The following is a 16,876-nucleotide window of genomic DNA, read 5'->3' on the forward strand; positions in this document are numbered from 1 at the left end:
AGGGAATCACACGGACACTCCATTAGGTACACCGCCATTTTCAAGTGTACCTAATAACAGGCCACTTTATTAGGGAAATATCACGGTCAAAGGTCACGTGTCAAGCTCTCGTCCTCTGGGCCGCGTTCCAACATGTTTTCCAAGTTACCCTCGTTAAGCGCACCTGCGTGAAAACTTTTAGCTTCTTTCACGTTCTGCGGGAGCTAAAAGTTTTCACGCAGGTGCACTTAACGAGGGAATCACACGGACACTCCATTAGGTACACCGCCATTTTCAAGTGTACCCAATAACAGGCCACTTTATTAGGGAAATATCATGATCAAAGGTCACGTGTCAAGCTCTAGTCCTCTGGGCCGCGTTCCAACATGTTTTCCAAGTGACCCTCGTTAAGCGCACCTGCGTGAAAACTTTTAGCTTCTTTCACGTTCTGCGGGAGCTAAAAGTTTTCACGCAGGTGCACTTAACGAGGGAATCACATGGACACTCCATTAGGTACACCGCCATTTTCAAGTGTACCTAATAACAGGCCACTTTATGAGGGAAATATCATGGTCAAAGATCACAGGTGTCAAGCTGTAGTCCTCGGGGCTGCGTTCCAATATGTTTTCCAAGTTATCCTCGTTAAACACACACAACCGATTCCAAAGATTCAGTTCACTTATACTAACTGGAATGCACATCACTACTACGAAACAGTGCAAGCAATTGTAGGCTGCCCGTCGAAATAGTCAACTGGTTAGTGATGCGGGCTCTCGTTCAGTAAGAACTTGGTTCGATCCCAGGTGCGACAATATACCTGGAAGTGCTTTTGATGTGAAATTAAACCTTTATTTATTCTTTTTTAAAAGAAAATGCTTACCTCGTGTAGTGTCCATGAAGTGTACCTACAGATATTGTCATATAAAGCAGTTAACCAAATTTTAATCGGCGAATGTAAAAACAAGGAATAAAACACAAGACGAGTTTTAACATAAATGTTTATTAAAAATAATGATATTAAAAGTACATTTCAAACCAGAAATCCAATGTGAAATTACAGAAGATATATTGGATAACAATATTTAGGTATGTATATGCATACACGTTATTTAAAAACTACTATAAGTGTTACACCACTATTCCATAGTGCTTACCAGCTCAGTGGCCTTGTGTTAGAGTGCCCGCCCTGAGATTGCTTACCAGCTCAGTGGCCTTGTGTTAGAGTGCCCGCCCTGAGATTGGGAGGTTGGGGTTTCAAACCCCGGCCGGGTCATACCAGTGACTATAACAATGGTACCCATTTCTTCCCTGCTTGGCACTCAGTGTAAGGGGTTGAAATGGGGCTCCGCTGCTGCTCACGATCTTTAACTTATAAAATCAAGATTACCCAACGAGAAGCATTGTCTCCCCGTTTTTGCATAACGGCGCATCCCTTCATGCAATAAAGTTAGCCGTTAGCTTGGAGAAAACGTGCATAAAAGAAGTGGTGTTTCAGTGAGTGGTTCTGGCAAATCGTAAATCGACATTCTGACTTACATAGTCCACGCCAGGAGGGAGACGCAACACCTTCACCGACTGATCCGGGGGGAAGGAAGGCAGTTCACTCGTTGAGTCGTTCGCGAACGGAAAAGTCCGGATTCGTTCCCTCACTGATCTGTTCTCGTGATGAACTGGAAATGCGAATCACTCACTCACTCACTCACTCACTCACTCACTCACTCACTCACTCACTCACTCACTCACTCACTCACTCACTCACTCACTCACTCACTCACTCACTCACAGATTCGTTCGTTGGTGAGCGGGAAAAACAATTCACGACTCGTGACGTCATTTTCTTCTTTGTTTTGTTTTACGGCGAGGTGGCACCAGCTTCGATGGGCATTACTGACACCTACTGGTTGAAGTCATATGAACTGAAAAAAAAAACGAATCACAAAGAGCGAATCACTTTCTACTCTCGTTCACTGAAATGATTCGTTCTTTTCAACGAATTGTTCACTCACGAGCCAACACGAGTACTTAGCACGAATGTACTAACGCTTGTCAATTTCGCCAAGTACAATACTATTACTACTTCATTTCACATTCGGTTTATTTTGCGTAGTACGACACTTACATTAGAAATTTTTGGTCATACCTGACTTCATTGCAGGACGGAATATATTTTCTTGAAACATTACTATATGCTGACGGTACGCTGCGCAAACACTGGAGCTGAATTGTGACATTAAAACGTTGCCTTTTTTGATTGTTTTCACCTGAACACGTGACGTCACGTCCGTCAATTCAAACCAATCTTCTTCTCCTGCTTGCCGGACGGTGCTTTGCACGCTAGCGCCGCTTGGTGACCAGTCATGACGGCTTTGGTGTACCCTGGAAATAAATTGGCAACCATGCCGTCAATGCACAATACAGTACGTTGTTTTTAGGCACCGTGCTGTCGCCTTCTGCTGGTCACTATGTGAAATGCGGGCGGTTACAATCTAGGGAACTGGTTTTCTGTTTGTAAAGATGCGTGAAGCTGTCAAGGTGGAGAAAAATATTTTCTTTTAGCTTAATGTTACTCAATAACTCAATGTTCGTAGCATTTTACAATAATGTGAATGAATATTTTGATTAAATAATGACATTTTATTAATAATTTAATGGTGCTTTTACTTTCTGTAATTCCATATTTAGTTAATGAATTAAACTACTAATGACATTTTAATATTTGATACTATATTTATTAATTTAACTGTGGCACTTTTGCATGCAAATTACAGATGGGGTAAAGTCGACATCGATATACTCGTGAGATAAAATCATGACACTACGGTGTGTGTATTGAACAGGGGAAGGCAGCTGACACTCACAAACTTAGCTACAGACAATTATGAGTGTCCAATTGGCCCATCTTGCATGTTTTTTGAAATGTGGGAGGAAACCGGAGGCACGAGGAGAGGGGGGGGCATGCATACGCTGCACAAGACCAGAGCCGGAATGGAACCAGCACCTCCCAACAGTGAGGCGGACGTGCTATCCAGTGCTCTGCTTTGTGCGAGAACATGAGTAGGTTTCAGCATATCACTTAACAAAATCTTAAATTAGTAAATAGACTAGTAGTAACTACATTCAAGTCCATCACTTTGAGTGAGCTTCGCACAAACTACAATGAGGTATTTGACGGTTTTTACACAAGAGGTGTGTGATGTGAGCAGTCTTTCAGCACCCACAAACACAACACAAACCATCCCTAAAAAAGTTTAGGTTGTTTGGCTTTTGGGAATGCATGTCAGGAATCTGTTCTATCGTTTACAAAAAGTGGTTAATCCTAAACTACCATTTACAAAAAGCAGGTAATCCGATCCACTCCGGCACCACAAACCGTTCGGCTCATTGTTTGGGAAGAGTAAAAATGGAACCGTTGGGCCCGAAACGTTTAGATTCCGCTCACTTGAAAAGGTTAGCTTGCCCCCAAGTGTCCAATTTTTTGGGAGTGGAGTATACATTTTATGTTTCTTGATACAGGCACTAAAGAGTCGCTGGGAAAGCGGGCCGCATGGGGAAGGTGAAGTGACACGCGGCGTGACTCGAGAACGTTTAGAAGATGCGAGGAAGTCACGAGTCGGAGGTACGAGCGGTACGAGTGAGAGGCGACCTTAAAGGAACGAGCCCATGTCCAAGCCCATGAAGCCGTTAGCATCCAAGTTAAACGCGGAGGTGTCGTCGTAAGCGTGATGGTTCTGGTGCAACTTCTCGTGGTGCCTCAGGTTGGACTTGTTGGAGAAGCTTCTGGCGCACAGCGCACAGGAGAAGGGCTTCTCTTTGCTGTGGATCCTCCGGTGACATATGAGCTGCGTGGACACGCGGAAGGCCTTGCCGCACTCCAGGCACTGGTAGCGCTTGGGTTCCGTGTGAATGCGCCGGTGGTTCTTGAGGGCCATCAGGTTGGAGAATTCCTTGTGGCAAGCGCTGCAGGTGAAGGAGCCCGTCTTGTGGCTGTTCTTGTGGTTGAGGAGAGAGCCGGCGTGGCGGTAAGTGCGGCCACAGTGCTCGCACACGTGGCTCTTCTCCGCCTGGTCGCCGGCGCTTTCGGGAGAACGGGACAAAGGCTCGGTCCAGCTAAGGCCGTTAGCCTCGAGTTCACCCGAGCTGCCAACGTTGGCGCGATCCTTGGAGTGAACCTCCATGTGGCTCTGCAAGTGTGCGATGAGGCAGAAGGTCTTGCCGCATTCCGGGCAGCAATGGCGCCTCATCTGGGAGTGGATCTGGAGAGCTAGGGGGTCCGGGAAGGTCTGCAGACAAAGGCCGCAGTGGTGGAGGTTTTCAGAGTGAGTTTTTTTGTGGTTGAGGAGGGAGCCGGCGTGGCGGTACGAACGCCCGCAAAGGTCGCACCTGCGGTGGCGGCAACAGACGGATATCACGCTCACAACCTGGTGCAGGTGACATTTGCTAGCAGGCTTGCTCATTGTAATGGAAGAACTCACCTGAAGCACTTGTCCTGGCTCTCTTCTGGCTGCGTCCCGTCCTCTCCACGACCCCTTCGGCAGCGGTGCCTCTTGAGTCCGGACCTTCCCCGGAAGCTCTTCCCGCACGCTGGACAGCTGAAGCGGGCGTTGGCGCGGTTGTGGACCTTCTGATGGTTGTGCAGGATGCTGGCAAGGCGGAAGGCCTTCCCGCACGTCAGACACGCGTATTTCTTCTGCTGCGTGTGGATGCGAGTGTGGTTGCGCAGTGCCATGGGGTTGCTGAAGGGCTTGGCGCAGAAGGTGCAGGAGAAGTGGCCCGTTTTGTGCGTGTTCTTGTGGTTGAGGAGGCTGCCCGCGTGCCGATAGCTACGGTGGCAAATGTTACAGGAGAACGCACGCTCCTCGTCGGGGCTCGCCGGGGAGCGGTCGCAGGCGTGGGCTGCCAGTTGGTCACGGGAGGGAAACGTCTCTTTACATCGTATGCACTTTGGAGCTCGGGACCTCGAGCTCCGCCCGCCGCCCTTCCGGGAGTCCGCGCAGATGTGAGCCGCTAGCTGCCATTTTCCACGGAAGCCTTTCCCGCACTTTTGGCAAGAATGTTTCCGACTGGCGAAGTGCGTGCGCAAGTGGTTCTTGACGGCCAGTTGATTGGTGTAAGCTTTGTTGCAGATAGAACAATAATAGTGGCCTGTCTTGTGGGACTTTTTGTGGTTGACCAGACTGCCGGCGTGGCGATACGTGCGCCCGCACTGCTCGCATGCAAAGGGTCGCCTGTCGCCCGTGCGCTCCGATGGGACCGCGGCGGCGGCCGCTCGCGTCGTTCGTTCCGGCGCTTCACGGGCGGCCTCGGCCTCAGAATTGTTCATCTGCATCAGGGCCTGGATCTGGTTGTTCAGCTCTTTGATCTTGGCTCGGTTCTCCTTGTGCCTCCGGAGGTGGATCAAAAGCTGCTTCTGGATTTTGAAGGCTTTGCCGCACTCGTCGCAACTATGCCTGCGGGGGGGGGGGAGATGAAATTAGACTCGTTTACATCTCAAAGTAAAACAAACACATTTGGTTACCACACGCACGTTAAGGTGGAGTGTCTGAGTTGCACGTGTACTTTACCGCTTAATGTCAAAGTGGGACCTCTGGTGGTTCTTAAGAGCCAACAGGTTGTAAAAGCGTTTCTGACACACGCTACACTTGAACACTCCCGTTTTGTGAGACTTCTTGTGGTTGAGGAGGGAACCCGAGTGTCTGTACGAGCGGCCGCACTGATCGCATCTGTGCTGACGGTCCTCCAATTGGTCCCTGACGTGGCGCCGGGCTTGGTGCTGCAAGTCCTTCGCTTTTACTTGCACTTCCTCGCCGCTTTCTGCCGCTGCCGATTCCTCTTCTTTCTTCCCCGCCGCGCAGTTGTGGCTTTCCAGATGATGGTCGTCGGCGCAGAAGGTTCCACAGCGACCGCAGATGACGCTTTGCGTCTCCTCCTTGCACGCTTGGCCCTCACTCGCGCCGACGCCGTCGTCGTCTCGGTGCTTGACGTGCTCGAGCTGATGGGCGAGCAAGTCCTGCCTGCTGGCGAAACTTTCGCCGCAGGAACTGCAGATCATCATCTCCTCCGGTTCCTCGTCTCTGGCCTCCTCCTGGGAGGACAAGGACGAGGGTCCCGAGCTGGCGGCGGCGCACCGGGACTGCGTGTGACCTCGGAGATGGCTCCTGAGGGCCTGCATGCTGCTGTAGCTGTTTCCGCAAATGGAACACTGAAAAAGGTCGCCGTCGTCTTCTTCGGCGATGCCGCTCAGCTGCTCGCCGCTCAGATTTTCTTTGAAGCTCTGCTCAAAGTAACTCTGACGAGCGGTCTCGTTCAGTCCTTGAAACTGCGCGACGGTGCCCTCAAAGTTCCCGTCGGGGTTGTGGTCCCCGCTCGGGTGCTGCTGTTGAAGCAGGGGGCACGAGTGCGCCATGATCCCGGCGATGTCCGCGAAAGAGTCCCCGCAGTCGGCGCACATGTGCCTCTGCGTGGAAAGCTCGGCGTGAGGTGGCCGCACGCTCGCATCTGGAGCCGAGTCCTGACGATCGAGGTACGTGCCGAGTCCGAGATGAGGATCGTCGTTGTCCTCCGCATCCTGTGTTGAGAAGAAAAGCCCCTGGTCGCTGACTGGAGAAAATTGTTCAGAGGCGAGCCAGTCCCCCGCTCCGTTGGGGTTGAATGAGGATTTGTGACCTTTGTGTAGGCGGAGGTGACTCTTGAGCGCAGCCAGGTGAGGGTACTTCTTCCTGCAAACGGAGCACTGGTAAATCCCCACCTGATGTGAGCGCTTGTGGTTGATAAGGCTTCCGGAGTGGCGGTAGCTCTTGCCGCAGATCTGACACCTGAAGGGACGCTCGTCGGAATCGGCCGCGGAAGCGTCGTCCCTTCCGGACGCATTGGGATTGAGAATTCCGGGGTCCACGAGCGGGGGTTGTCCCTGAGAGCAGTCGGAAGACGGTGTTTGATTACTGTTTGAATACATGTGACCGCGCGGCGGATCAAAACCTTGACAATGATCGACCGATGGCAAGGGAGCGGGATCGTTAGGAGCTGCGTAAAAGCTGGATTGAGGCGAGGTCATGTTGTTGTAGGTCATATGGTGGCTCTCTGCTGTGTTGTCCTCCAGGCCAAAGGTCGCCGACGAAGAGTTGTGCATTTGGATGTGCTCCTGGAACTCCTCCTCACTAGGGAACACAACCTGACACAAATGGCAGAAGTTGACGGGACCGTCCGGACTCTTTGGAGAAAACTGCTCCTGTGTGGAGTTAGCGTAGAAGCCGGACGCTGAGCTACTGCCTCCGCCGCGGCCGCTTCGGATTTTGTGTGTCCTCTGGTGGCTGTAGAGCGCGGCCATGTTGTTGAAGAGTTTGAAGCAGACGGTGCACTCAAATATTCCCACCTGGTGAGTCTTCTTGTGGTTGCTCAAGCTTCGGAGGTGAATGTAAGTCTTGTCACACAGGTCGCACTTGAACGGTCGGCCGTCGGCGTCATCGGACGAGTCACACTGCGGTTGGTTGTGATCAACGAGGCCGTTCTCCGCGTGGATCGACTGGTTGTTCCAATGGTTATTTGCCATGTCTTCATACTCCTCGTCCTCCGTCTTAGATTGCGAGACACGGTGAGCCCGCTCGTGCGTGGCGAGTTGCGTCGCCAGGCGGAAAGCCTTGCCGCATCGCGAACAGGAGTACTTTTTGTGAGCCGTGTGACTCCGCATATGACTTTTCAAAGCCAAAGCGTTTGAGTTCTCTTTGCCGCACAAATGGCACTCAAACAATCCCACGTCGTGAGCCTTCTTGTGATTGGCGAGGCTGCCGGCATGTCTGTAGCCACGTCCGCATTCGTCACATTTGAACTTGCGCTCCTCGTCCGTGTGCTCTACAAGCGTGGCCATGTCAGCCCGCACTGTTGGCACGGGAAACCTGCCGTCCGTGCGCCGTCATGCGCAGTCGTGACGATGAAGACCAAAATAAGTGCACCAGGTTGGCAGGAGGGGAATACATTAGATGCCTTTCTTGTCCATCCACAATGGAGAACAGTCGTTTAGGTCAGGAGGGTGTCCAGAGTGGCCATACAGTAGAAGATAAATCCTGCCTTTGGGGGAGGAGACAAACATATATCAACTCTTCATACAAATTTAAATGTAACACAAGCAACCTATTAGGATTAACATAAAGTGCTTTCTTTAGATTAATTTAGTAAAATACTGTACACTCAGATTAAAACAATAATATTTTATCGTAAAATTTACTTTTTCGCTGTAGTATTCCTAAAATACACTGTAAATTAATTGCATGGATTGCTATTTATCTAAAAAATATAAACAGCAAGACTATATAGTGATTAGGGAGTAAGTCAATGATTCACATCCGGTAACTCTTTGCACTGTCAGGCTAATTACATTAGCCGTGTCAATAAACCAGGACTCTCTTAACCCCGCTATTAAACTAATGCAGAAAACGGCGGTTGGACATAAATGTACTCTTTTCGAAAAGTGTGCAAACAAGTATTATTTGAGTGCAGGTCAATGGGTTGCGATAGTTAGTACCGACGTTAGCGGCGCGACAGGCTAGCAACATCTCAGCTAGCAAAACAAACATTGCAACAAAAAGAGACAGGAAGCCGAACGTCAGCAAGGGCAATAAAGCAAATACCTCCAATATCGACTCCACGCACATTCTAGGAGACATTTGCCCACTCGTTATCTGACGGAATAACTTATTTTGAGGTGTATAACGATCCAAAAGGACTTTCTTCTTCCAATTGTCTTATTCTTCCACACTGCTCTTGTTGCTAGGGAACAGGAAATGTGCAGCCGCAAAATACTTCCGTCACTTCATTGACCACATTTTAATAATAACGCACGTTCCATTATTTTCAATCGTGTTCAGCACTGTACGTTTTCGTTTTTTTGTAAATAATAATGTGATAATGGGATGCAAAAGAATCACCGAATTAAATGTTTACATGTTAGACTTATTTTTAAAAACAAGTTCAGCACAGTGCATGTAACGTCTAAACTCCCGCATGTCAAACTTCATCAATTTGTATTAAACTTTTAAGTACAAAACATTTGCATTTAATCATTTGTTTGCTTTCACTCATTTATTTAGCAATATTTTTTTTATTAATGTGCAATTCCAATCACTAATATAGAGCAGCCTGCCACGCCCCCCAACATTTTAAACACCAAAAATTCAACTCGAGTTAAGTATATTTTAAAAAAAAGACAAAATTGTTATTATTCCATATTTTGGATTGTAAACACAAGTTACTCCACTTTTGGCAGTCGAAACTGTTCGTCATCATGGTCCTAGCGCCGTCCCACTGTCACTGTCAGCCAGTCAAAACGGACCACCGTGGTACGACAACAACTCCAGTCGAGTGGGGACTCGTTTTTTTCTTTCTTTCTTCCGAGCACTATCAACCCCCCACGAATGCCCGGCTGCAGGTGAGGCTGTCATTCGTCCAACTAAAATAATAAAAAATCTGAAATCAAGCTGATGCCGTCGAGAGAAATGGGTGCAGGCGGTCCTAAAGCCAGCCATTTTGAGTTGAATTAAATTAGCAAGCGTGCTAACGCGGGCGAGACATGCACGTAGTATTAAGAATTTATATGCACGATTGCATGCATTCAATACTGACACCGAACATCGCATGTTGTTGTGATCGTCAGCAGCAACAACAAAAACAAACATTTGCGGCTTTACGTCGCCGACTTCCTGTCGTCGAGGTGGTTAGCTTATTGTCCCTAAGGTCCTAATGCCAGCCATTTTGTGTATGTATGTATGTATGCACATATGTATATGTATTAGTGTATACTTCTTCAAAAATTAATATACACACACCAACATATGTGTGTAAGTTAGCTTTTGAGGAGGTTTAGACCAGATTTTGGTTATTGCATTACTGGTATATTTCTTTCTCATTTAAAATGTCTGCCTTGGCTCCCTAAAGGTTGGGAAATTCTCGTCTAATTGATCTTCAGACCGAAAGATGGCTACCTTGCAGGCTGGGAGCCCAGCACCTTCAAATCAACAAAGCCCTCCCGCCCAAGATGAGCACAGCCAACAAGAGGAGGCGGTGGCGAGGGACACGCCCGTGAAGAAACGGGGCAGAGGCCGTCCCCCGAAATCCAAACCGTCCTTCAAGTGCTCGTCCTGCACCGAGTCCTTCCGGAGCGTGTCGGCGCTGCGTGAGCACAAGCTCTCGGCGCACGGCAAAGAGTGTTCGTCTCCTCTCCACGCGTGTCCGCAGTGTCAAAAGATCTTCTCCAGCAAGGCCCTTCTTTCCAAACACGAGAGCACGCACTCGGCCCAGAGGCCCTTCCAGTGTCCCGACTGCCACAAGGCGTACAAGACGCCCACCGAGCTGCGCAACCACAGTCGCTCCCACACGGGCGAGAAGCCCTTCGTGTGCTCCGAGTGCGGCAAGGCCTTCATGCAGGCCATCTGCCTGCGCATCCACATGACGCAGCATAACGGCGAGCGGCCCCACTCCTGCCGCCAGTGCTCCAAGAGCTACCCCACTCTGTCCAAACTCAAGGTGCACATGCGCTCTCACACCGGGGAGAAGCCGTACTTTTGCGGCGAGTGCGGCAAGAGTTTCGCCGACCCCTCCGTGTTCCGCAAGCACCGACGAAACCACCAAGGCCATCGGCCGTACTCCTGCAAGGACTGCGGCAAAACCTACACGGAGGTGAAGGACCTGAAGAACCACGAGCGTTCGCACACGGGCGAGAAGCCCTTCCTGTGCGCCGACTGCGGCAAAGCCTTCTCCCGCTCGTCCTCGTTGGTCTGCCACCAGCGCATCCACTCCCAGAAAAAGCCGTATCAATGCGAGCAGTGCGGGAAAAGCTTCACGCAGCTGTCCTCCTACCAGTCTCATCTTCGCACGCACTCCGGCGAGAAGCCCTACTTGTGCCCCCAGTGCGGCAAGATGTTCTCCGACCCGTCCAGTTTCCGCCGGCACCAGCGAGTCCACCTGGGTTTCAAGCCCTACCCGTGCGACAAATGCTCCAAAAGATTCCGCCAGCCGGCCGATCTTGCCATGCACGAACGGGTCCACTCCGGGGAGCGACCTTACAAATGTCAGAGCTGCGACAAGGCCTTCGTGGCCTCCTGGGACCTGCGGCGGCATTTGCTGGTGCACACGGGTCTGCGGCCCTTCTCGTGCAGCGAGTGCGATAAGTCTTTCGCCGAGCGCTCCAGCCTCAACAAGCACCGCCGCGTGCACTCCGGAGAGCGCCCCTTCAAGTGCGGCGAGTGCCTCAAGTCGTACGTGGTGTCCTCCAGCCTGCGCAAACACGAGAGGACTCACTTGGCTGAGCAGGCGCAACAACAGCAGCAACAGCAGCAGAGGCGAGCGCAGGACGAGACGGAGGCGGCCGGCTTCGCGACCCTGCCGCAGTTTTCCTGCGCTCACTGCGACGCCACCTTCGGCACCTGGGAGGAAGTGCAGGCGCACGAGAACCTCCACGCCGTCCAGAGGGCCCCGGGCCCGACAGCGGGCTCGCACACCTGCTCCGCCTGCCCGGCGGAGTTCGCCCTGGCGGCGGAGCTGCGGGAGCACGAGAAGCAGCATCCCAAGGCCAGGCCTCACGCGTGCGACAGCTGCGGCAAAGCTTTTCTCAACCGGGCAGGCCTGCGCAAGCACCAGAAGATCCACTCCAGCAATAAACCTCATACCTGTGACCAGTGCGGGAAAGCTTTCCTGTTCCCCGCCTACCTCCGCAAGCACTTACGGACCCACGGCAGCGCCTCGCAGTCCGACTTGAACATCATCCACACCGACCCGCTGCCTTCGCCTCCCCCTACCGATCCATCTCCTGGCCCCGCGGAGTCCAGCAGCATCTCCTTGACCGTTCCTGTCAGTGTGTCCGCTGACACTTTTCACGCTTTGCCAGAATATTTGATCAAGGAAGAAGAACTTTAAATAAGTGGCCTTAAATTGACTTACAGTTTTTTGGACTGAATCATTTATGGTCAAAGAAAAATCTTAAATGTAAACTGAGATGGAACTGGGAATTGAGGGTTATTTAATGCGAAGGCACAATTATTTGGTTTTGTCGAAGCAGACAAGCATGCAAAAAAGACAGCTCTTCTTCATGCTACCTTAATTGTTCAATTTTTGGTAAATGGACAGTTGGACCGACATCATCACCAGAATATAGGTTTTCTCACAAAACGTGATGTGCAAAAATAAAAAAAAATTAAATATAAGAAGTGACCAAAACTGACAATAAAATGAATGTTTTTCAAGCAGCTCTGAGTATGTTGTGCTACCTTTTCTTTCTCCATTACGGCTTGATTTCCTCTTTAAAATCAAGATTGTCATTCACTGGGCTAGAAAAATCCACTTTTTCCATCAACTCACTCCTGGCTGAAAGCTTGACGTCATCGACCACACCTGACAAGGTGAACCGGTGTCCTCATTGAGCCGTTAGCGTGCCTTTCAGTATTTGGACTGCTTTAAAAAGCGAAGGTTCCGATCATTCTTGATCATGACGGTCTTCCTATTGCTCTGCTTCATGGTGTACAGCAACGCTGCACCAGCATCTGTCAGAGACTGTCGGGAGGAGGGGGGCGGAGTTAGAGAGGATACCTGCAGGAATTCAAACAGCATTGAGATGTTTTGATGTCGTTTACCTGTGAGTCAGAGACGACAGATTTGGTCTGGGAAATGAAAGAAACGTTTAGGTGATTAACAATGGATCCAAAAACAACATCAGCGGCGGCAAAAACAGACCCTGGTTAAGTTATGGATGTTGTTGTATATCGGCTCCATGGTGCTGACCCATTCTTTGTATGTCTCTCTGTCCTCGGCGCTGCGGTTGTGCTCTCTGGAGAAACCCAGGATGATCAGAGATGTCACTTGAGGGAAAACAAACTCAGCTCCCATACTCACATCACTTTTTCGATGAGCTTCTTCTGCTGCTCGCTTTCCCGCCGAGCGTCCAGGAAGCGCCCTCGGACGGCCAGAGCGGCGCTGGCCTGTGAGGAGTTGAGCTGAATGATGGGCAGCGAAAGCGAGGACAGCACCACCAAGCTGAGGAGGAGGAAAGCACATTGGGTTGCATTTTGGAATCGTTTAAATATCGTTCCTGGATGAAGGGGTGAGCTCACCTTTCACTCGTGACGCGTCGGGTCATGGTGAAGACTCGCAGCATCATCTGGCCGTTCTTCTGCATGTATCGGAGTTGCAGCTGGACGGACACGGTGGACGCTGGAACCCAATTTCACAATTTTTTTTGCCCATCTGGTGTATTTTTATTTCCACTGACAACTTCCATCAACAACCTTTTCATTTTTTTAGCAACATAACCAGTTTTGCTACTCCAAGTATAGCGGTCTTAAGGAACCCGCATTCCAAACCATTTGACATTCGTCTTCTCTTACCTTCTATCTCACTAGCCACGAATTGGAACGTGATCTCTTTTTCCGGGTGCACGTTCCCCACATTTCGGAGCGCTTTGTGTGTCGCCTCCTTCTCTCCTCTCATTCGCCTGTTGCACATAAATGTTAAGGGAGGAAAAAAACAACAACAAGCAAGAGGAGGCATCTTACATCGGTTTGGGCAGAATCAAGGTGACGGTGCACTTGGTGGCTATGGTGGTGTTCTCAATGATCTGCTCAAACTCGGAGTGGAGCATCTTGGGATTTGTGATCAACACCTGATGGAGCGAGAAGATGAGACACCGTGGGGAACAAAAGAGAAATAACAACGGTCTAATGTGTTACTTTTCCTCCCGTGCGATCGGCGAGTCGACCCAGCTCATCCAGCCTGCAGTCGGTTCCCTCTATCGAGAGCACTGACACGGTCACGCTAATCAAAGAGGCATAGTTCGCCATTATTATAGCATTTATTGTACCCAGAGGTCCCATGATTTGGATTATTTTTAAAATGACCCCTGATTGGCTGCATCTTCCCCCAGTTCTTGGTAGAAGATGGTGGATGAGAGGAGAGCCCGTGCATCGTTGTCGTCCACCTCCAGATTGCCTAACGTCGTATTGGCCTTCCCGTCTGTGCAGATGATCACCTTTTCACAAATGGAGTTCATATCATTTGTTGGATTGGAGAGGAACAGAAGTTGCGGCTGATAGGCACCTTGGAGCCCGGGTGTCTGGAGGCCATTGTGATGGCCACGAGAGCTGCTGGGCCCAATGCTGTAGTGCCCACTGCAGACAAACTTTGGAGGAAAAACACAATAGGATCATCTTTTTTTGCCAAATGACTAGCAATGATGCTTCTTTGTACCCCTTGACTTGTTGGTCCAGGAAGTTCTTGGTGTATGACAGCGGCGGCGGAGTGGTGAACAAAGACGCGGCCGCTTTTAGATGCTCGCTGTCTATCAGGTCATCCCCACTCAGGACATGTGATGGGAAATCTCCGTATCCGTGTACTGTCACCTACAGTAGATAAAATAAAAATAACTGTCTTAATTGCTTTATTTTTAACCAGGCACGACCCAGTTATTCTTCTGCACACCACTAGAGGGAGCCCAAGACCACATTTTGAGAAACGTTCAACTAAAAGTTTCTGGATTTGTATTTTATCTGTCCATCTATGAGAAAATTGCTTTTATTTGTACCTCATAGTTGAAGGTGATGAGCCCCACGGGTGTGTCGGACTGTTGTTTGCTCAGCTTTTGAACACAAAGCAAAACAGCTTCCTGGACAAACTGAAAAGAACACAATTAATATTCCACAAAGATAAATATAATTCCTTGATGAATATGTTTTTTGGACACCATCATACCTCCAGGCGTGATCTGTGGATACACTCCTCTCCTGCCAACACCTTAAGAAGACAAGAACATAATCACAATCTGTGACTGTCAGGTTTCGATATATTTTACTGTGTACCTGGGAGGTGATGCTCATGGAGGCCGAGATGTCGATGCAGAAGATGAGCAGAGGCTGCGAGGCGGTCTGGAGTTTATCGGCCGGGCTCAGCAAGAACAGGCCGTGCTGCAAGCCGTTACTCGGGGTGCTGCGTTGCTCAGGCGGCTCGCAGAAGTAACAACTGTTTACCTGCAGTGAAAGGTATCATTGCCGTGCCATTCAAAAAGTGACAAGACTTAGAAGTACGGCCTACCACGTTGTCGTAGACGGTCTCCAGCACCGAGCCACATTGAGTGCAGGATCTGAGTTTCCCTTGGGTGTGCTCCACTGGAAAAATGACAAGCATCCTCAGTGCAGACCAAAACAATGAGGATAAAAGTTGACTGACCTTTTTCCGAGAGCAGCTTTCCCAAACTGACAAGGATCACGTTGGGGTTTCCCGGCAGTGACTCGTTGTCTTCCGTGGATGCTGTGGAGCAACGATGGAAAGGTCTTTGAGTAGAAGTAAAGATCCACTCCAATACAGCGATGAAGTCTGTGCATTGGTTTCCTTGCAAAGCTACAAATTGGGATCTATACCTGGAGGTGGGGTCACTGGCGGGGGGCACAGAAGCGGTTTTTCACTGGGGCAAGATTCAGGCAGAAGCACCAAATACTCCGGCATGTTCATGAAGAAAGGACGAGGTGGAAGACAAGGGGCGGAAGCTGTGGGAAATTTTTTTTTTAATCATGTGCCAAACTCCTAACAAAATGTCATGTTTGCTTACGTATCACCCGGCCAGGGGAGTTTCCATTGAGTCCGGCACCTTCCGGTGCACTTGGCAAGCTGTCTGCGTACCGAGATGACTCTGAATTGTCTTCGTTGTCGTAAAGATGCCGCTCGCTGGGAGAGGGCGAGCGGCTGCCTGCCGTCGGTCTCAGGTGAGGTGGAAGTAAAGCTGTGGGAAAGGCGCAGACGGAGACAAATTGCTTTTGGGTCTGACGTAGGTGTCATCGTGAATGACATGCTAACGCTAACACTACCTGTCTTGCGGGTGGGCGTTATCGGCTTTGATTTTTCCCCAACGTCAGCGTTGTCATAGAAAATGGACGTCGACACCGCCCGCTCCTCCGCTTTGCTCTTCTCCGGCTTCTTGCTGACCTTGACGGGCGGCGGAGGGGGCGCTCTGAGAGGCCGAGTCCAGCTGACGGGAGGTAGGAGCGCTGTGAGGAACGCAAAAAAGAGAGATTAGGCCTTTGTGTTCTTTAAAGGCCCGTGAAGTCCGCATGACTCACATGGAAGGATTTTTCTAAGAGAAAACATTTGTTATGAAACGATGTTGTGCATGATAGCTCATGAACAAATGTGGCTATGCTCCAGACAAAGAGGAAAAAAATTTTTTTTAGACGTGCAATCCAAATGACTCAAAATTTTATAATTTCAAGGATTTTCAGGAAACGGAGATAATTCTAATTAAAATATAGAGAAGAACACCCAAAAGTTGCACAACATCAGAAGCTCTTTTAAAGAGAATGTAAACTAACATACAGTAACATGAGGAGCTGTCTGGGACCCCCAAACATCTTATAAAAATGAATATATTCAAATGACGAGCATAAGAATCCCCATTTTCCAGTCCAACCTGAGCGTTTGAAGACTTGTTGGTTGTCCTTTGGAACCACCGGTGGAGGTACGTAAATATAATCACAAGCAAACTCCATAGTGATCAAGCAGGCCTAGCCAATGAAATCACAACAGTTCAGCAAAATGGATTCACCTTGAGGCAGTCGAGTGTGTCAAAGCTAAAAACGTCAAGCCCCAAAACAAATAATGTATCACTTACTCATGGAGGGGGGGAAGCAAGCAATGCGCTCGGAGACATGGAAGCTTCGAAGCCTTCCAAGTGTTGTAGCAGCGAGTGATGTTAGCTTCTCGGCGACGTGATCGTCGAGACATCTCGCCAAACCGGTCGGGCGGCCTGTCTTTCTGCAAAACTACACACGGCGCCGCGTCATCATATTTGATCAATCACGTGATGCCTAACGCCAGTTAAATATTTGTGAATGGAAACACAAGCGCAGAAGGGGGGGGGGGAGTCAAGATCAAG

At 49.7% G+C, this 16,876-nt stretch overlaps 3 protein-coding genes across 13 annotated transcripts; 1 reads left to right on the forward strand and 2 right to left on the reverse strand.

The window, feature by feature from the left end:
• Nucleotides 1-959: 959 nt before the first annotated feature.
• On the reverse strand, nt 960-11,815 carry znf646 (zinc finger protein 646). Of its 9 annotated transcripts, none has more exons than XR_015853888.1 (5): nt 8,601-8,898; nt 5,541-8,040; nt 4,452-5,426; nt 2,241-4,359; nt 960-1,895 (listed from the first exon to the last, which is right to left on the reverse strand). XR_015853888.1 is itself a non-coding variant. In XM_088359126.1 (5 exons), the coding sequence occupies exons 2-5, from the start codon at nt 7,838-7,840 to the stop codon at nt 3,624-3,626; spliced, it is 3,915 nt and encodes a 1,304-aa protein (XP_088215252.1). In that variant the 5' UTR covers nt 7,841-8,040; nt 8,601-8,900; the 3' UTR covers nt 960-3,623. The 9 variants fall into 9 exon arrangements, 7 of the variants coding, with proteins under 7 accessions (XP_088215252.1, XP_088215253.1, XP_088215251.1 ...); XR_015853887.1 differs by having other exon boundaries at nt 2,120-4,359; XM_088359126.1 differs by having other exon boundaries at nt 960-4,359; nt 5,541-6,695; nt 6,792-8,040; nt 8,601-8,900.
• Nucleotides 9,238-12,209, forward strand: znf668 (zinc finger protein 668). Of its 2 annotated transcripts, none has more exons than XM_088359141.1 (2): nt 9,238-9,397; nt 9,904-12,209. In XM_088359141.1, exon 2 carries the CDS (start codon nt 9,943-9,945, stop codon nt 11,878-11,880), a length of 1,938 nt encoding a protein of 645 aa, XP_088215267.1. In that variant the 5' UTR covers nt 9,238-9,397; nt 9,904-9,942; the 3' UTR covers nt 11,881-12,209. The 2 variants fall into 2 exon arrangements, with proteins under 2 accessions (XP_088215267.1, XP_088215268.1); XM_088359142.1 differs by lacking the exon at nt 9,238-9,397 and adding an exon at nt 9,422-9,724.
• LOC148382706 (circularly permutated Ras protein 1) lies at nt 11,967-16,766 on the reverse strand. 2 transcript variants are annotated; one of them, XM_088359134.1, is made up of 21 exons: nt 16,613-16,766; nt 16,412-16,505; nt 15,813-15,992; nt 15,557-15,727; nt 15,369-15,494; nt 15,178-15,258; nt 15,046-15,116; nt 14,811-14,978; nt 14,704-14,745; nt 14,537-14,626; nt 14,203-14,354; nt 14,053-14,134; nt 13,854-13,984; nt 13,686-13,770; nt 13,512-13,618; nt 13,344-13,450; nt 13,071-13,170; nt 12,853-12,993; nt 12,694-12,787; nt 12,594-12,620; nt 11,967-12,513 (listed from the first exon to the last, which is right to left on the reverse strand). In XM_088359134.1, the coding sequence occupies exons 2-21, from the start codon at nt 16,488-16,490 to the stop codon at nt 12,400-12,402; spliced, it is 2,148 nt and encodes a 715-aa protein (XP_088215260.1). In that variant the 5' UTR covers nt 16,491-16,505; nt 16,613-16,766; the 3' UTR covers nt 11,967-12,399. The 2 variants fall into 2 exon arrangements, with proteins under 2 accessions (XP_088215260.1, XP_088215259.1); XM_088359133.1 differs by having other exon boundaries at nt 15,043-15,116.
• Nucleotides 16,767-16,876: the final 110 nt, after the last annotated feature.

This window comes from Syngnathus floridae, chromosome 18 (assembly GCF_059516105.1).
Source record: "Syngnathus floridae isolate MCC-2025c chromosome 18, RoL_Sflo_1.0, whole genome shotgun sequence".
In the NCBI taxonomy this organism is placed as follows: domain Eukaryota; kingdom Metazoa; phylum Chordata; class Actinopteri; order Syngnathiformes; family Syngnathidae; genus Syngnathus; species Syngnathus floridae.

Coding starts and splice junctions, on each gene's coding strand:
- znf646 (XM_088359125.1), bottom strand. CDS start 7,840: ATGGCCACGCTTGTAGAGCACACGGACGAGGAGCGCAAGTTCAAATGT. Junction 5,427..5,540: donor TCCCACTTTGACATTAAGCG/GTAAAGTACACG, acceptor CCCCCCCCGCAG/GCATAGTTGCGACGAGTGCG. Junction 4,360..4,451: donor AGCCAGGACAAGTGCTTCAG/GTGAGTTCTTCC, acceptor CCGCCACCGCAG/GTGCGACCTTTGCGGGCGTT.
- znf668 (XM_088359141.1), top strand. CDS start 9,943: ATGGCTACCTTGCAGGCTGGGAGCCCAGCACCTTCAAATCAACAAAGC.
- LOC148382706 (XM_088359133.1), bottom strand. CDS start 16,490: ATGGAGTTTGCTTGTGATTATATTTACGTACCTCCACCGGTGGTTCCA. Junction 13,619..13,685: donor CCGATCGCACGGGAGGAAAA/GTAACACATTAG, acceptor TCGCTCCATCAG/GTGTTGATCACAAATCCCAA. Junction 12,788..12,852: donor AAGCTCATCGAAAAAGTGAT/GTGAGTATGGGA, acceptor GGGTTTCTCCAG/AGAGCACAACCGCAGCGCCG.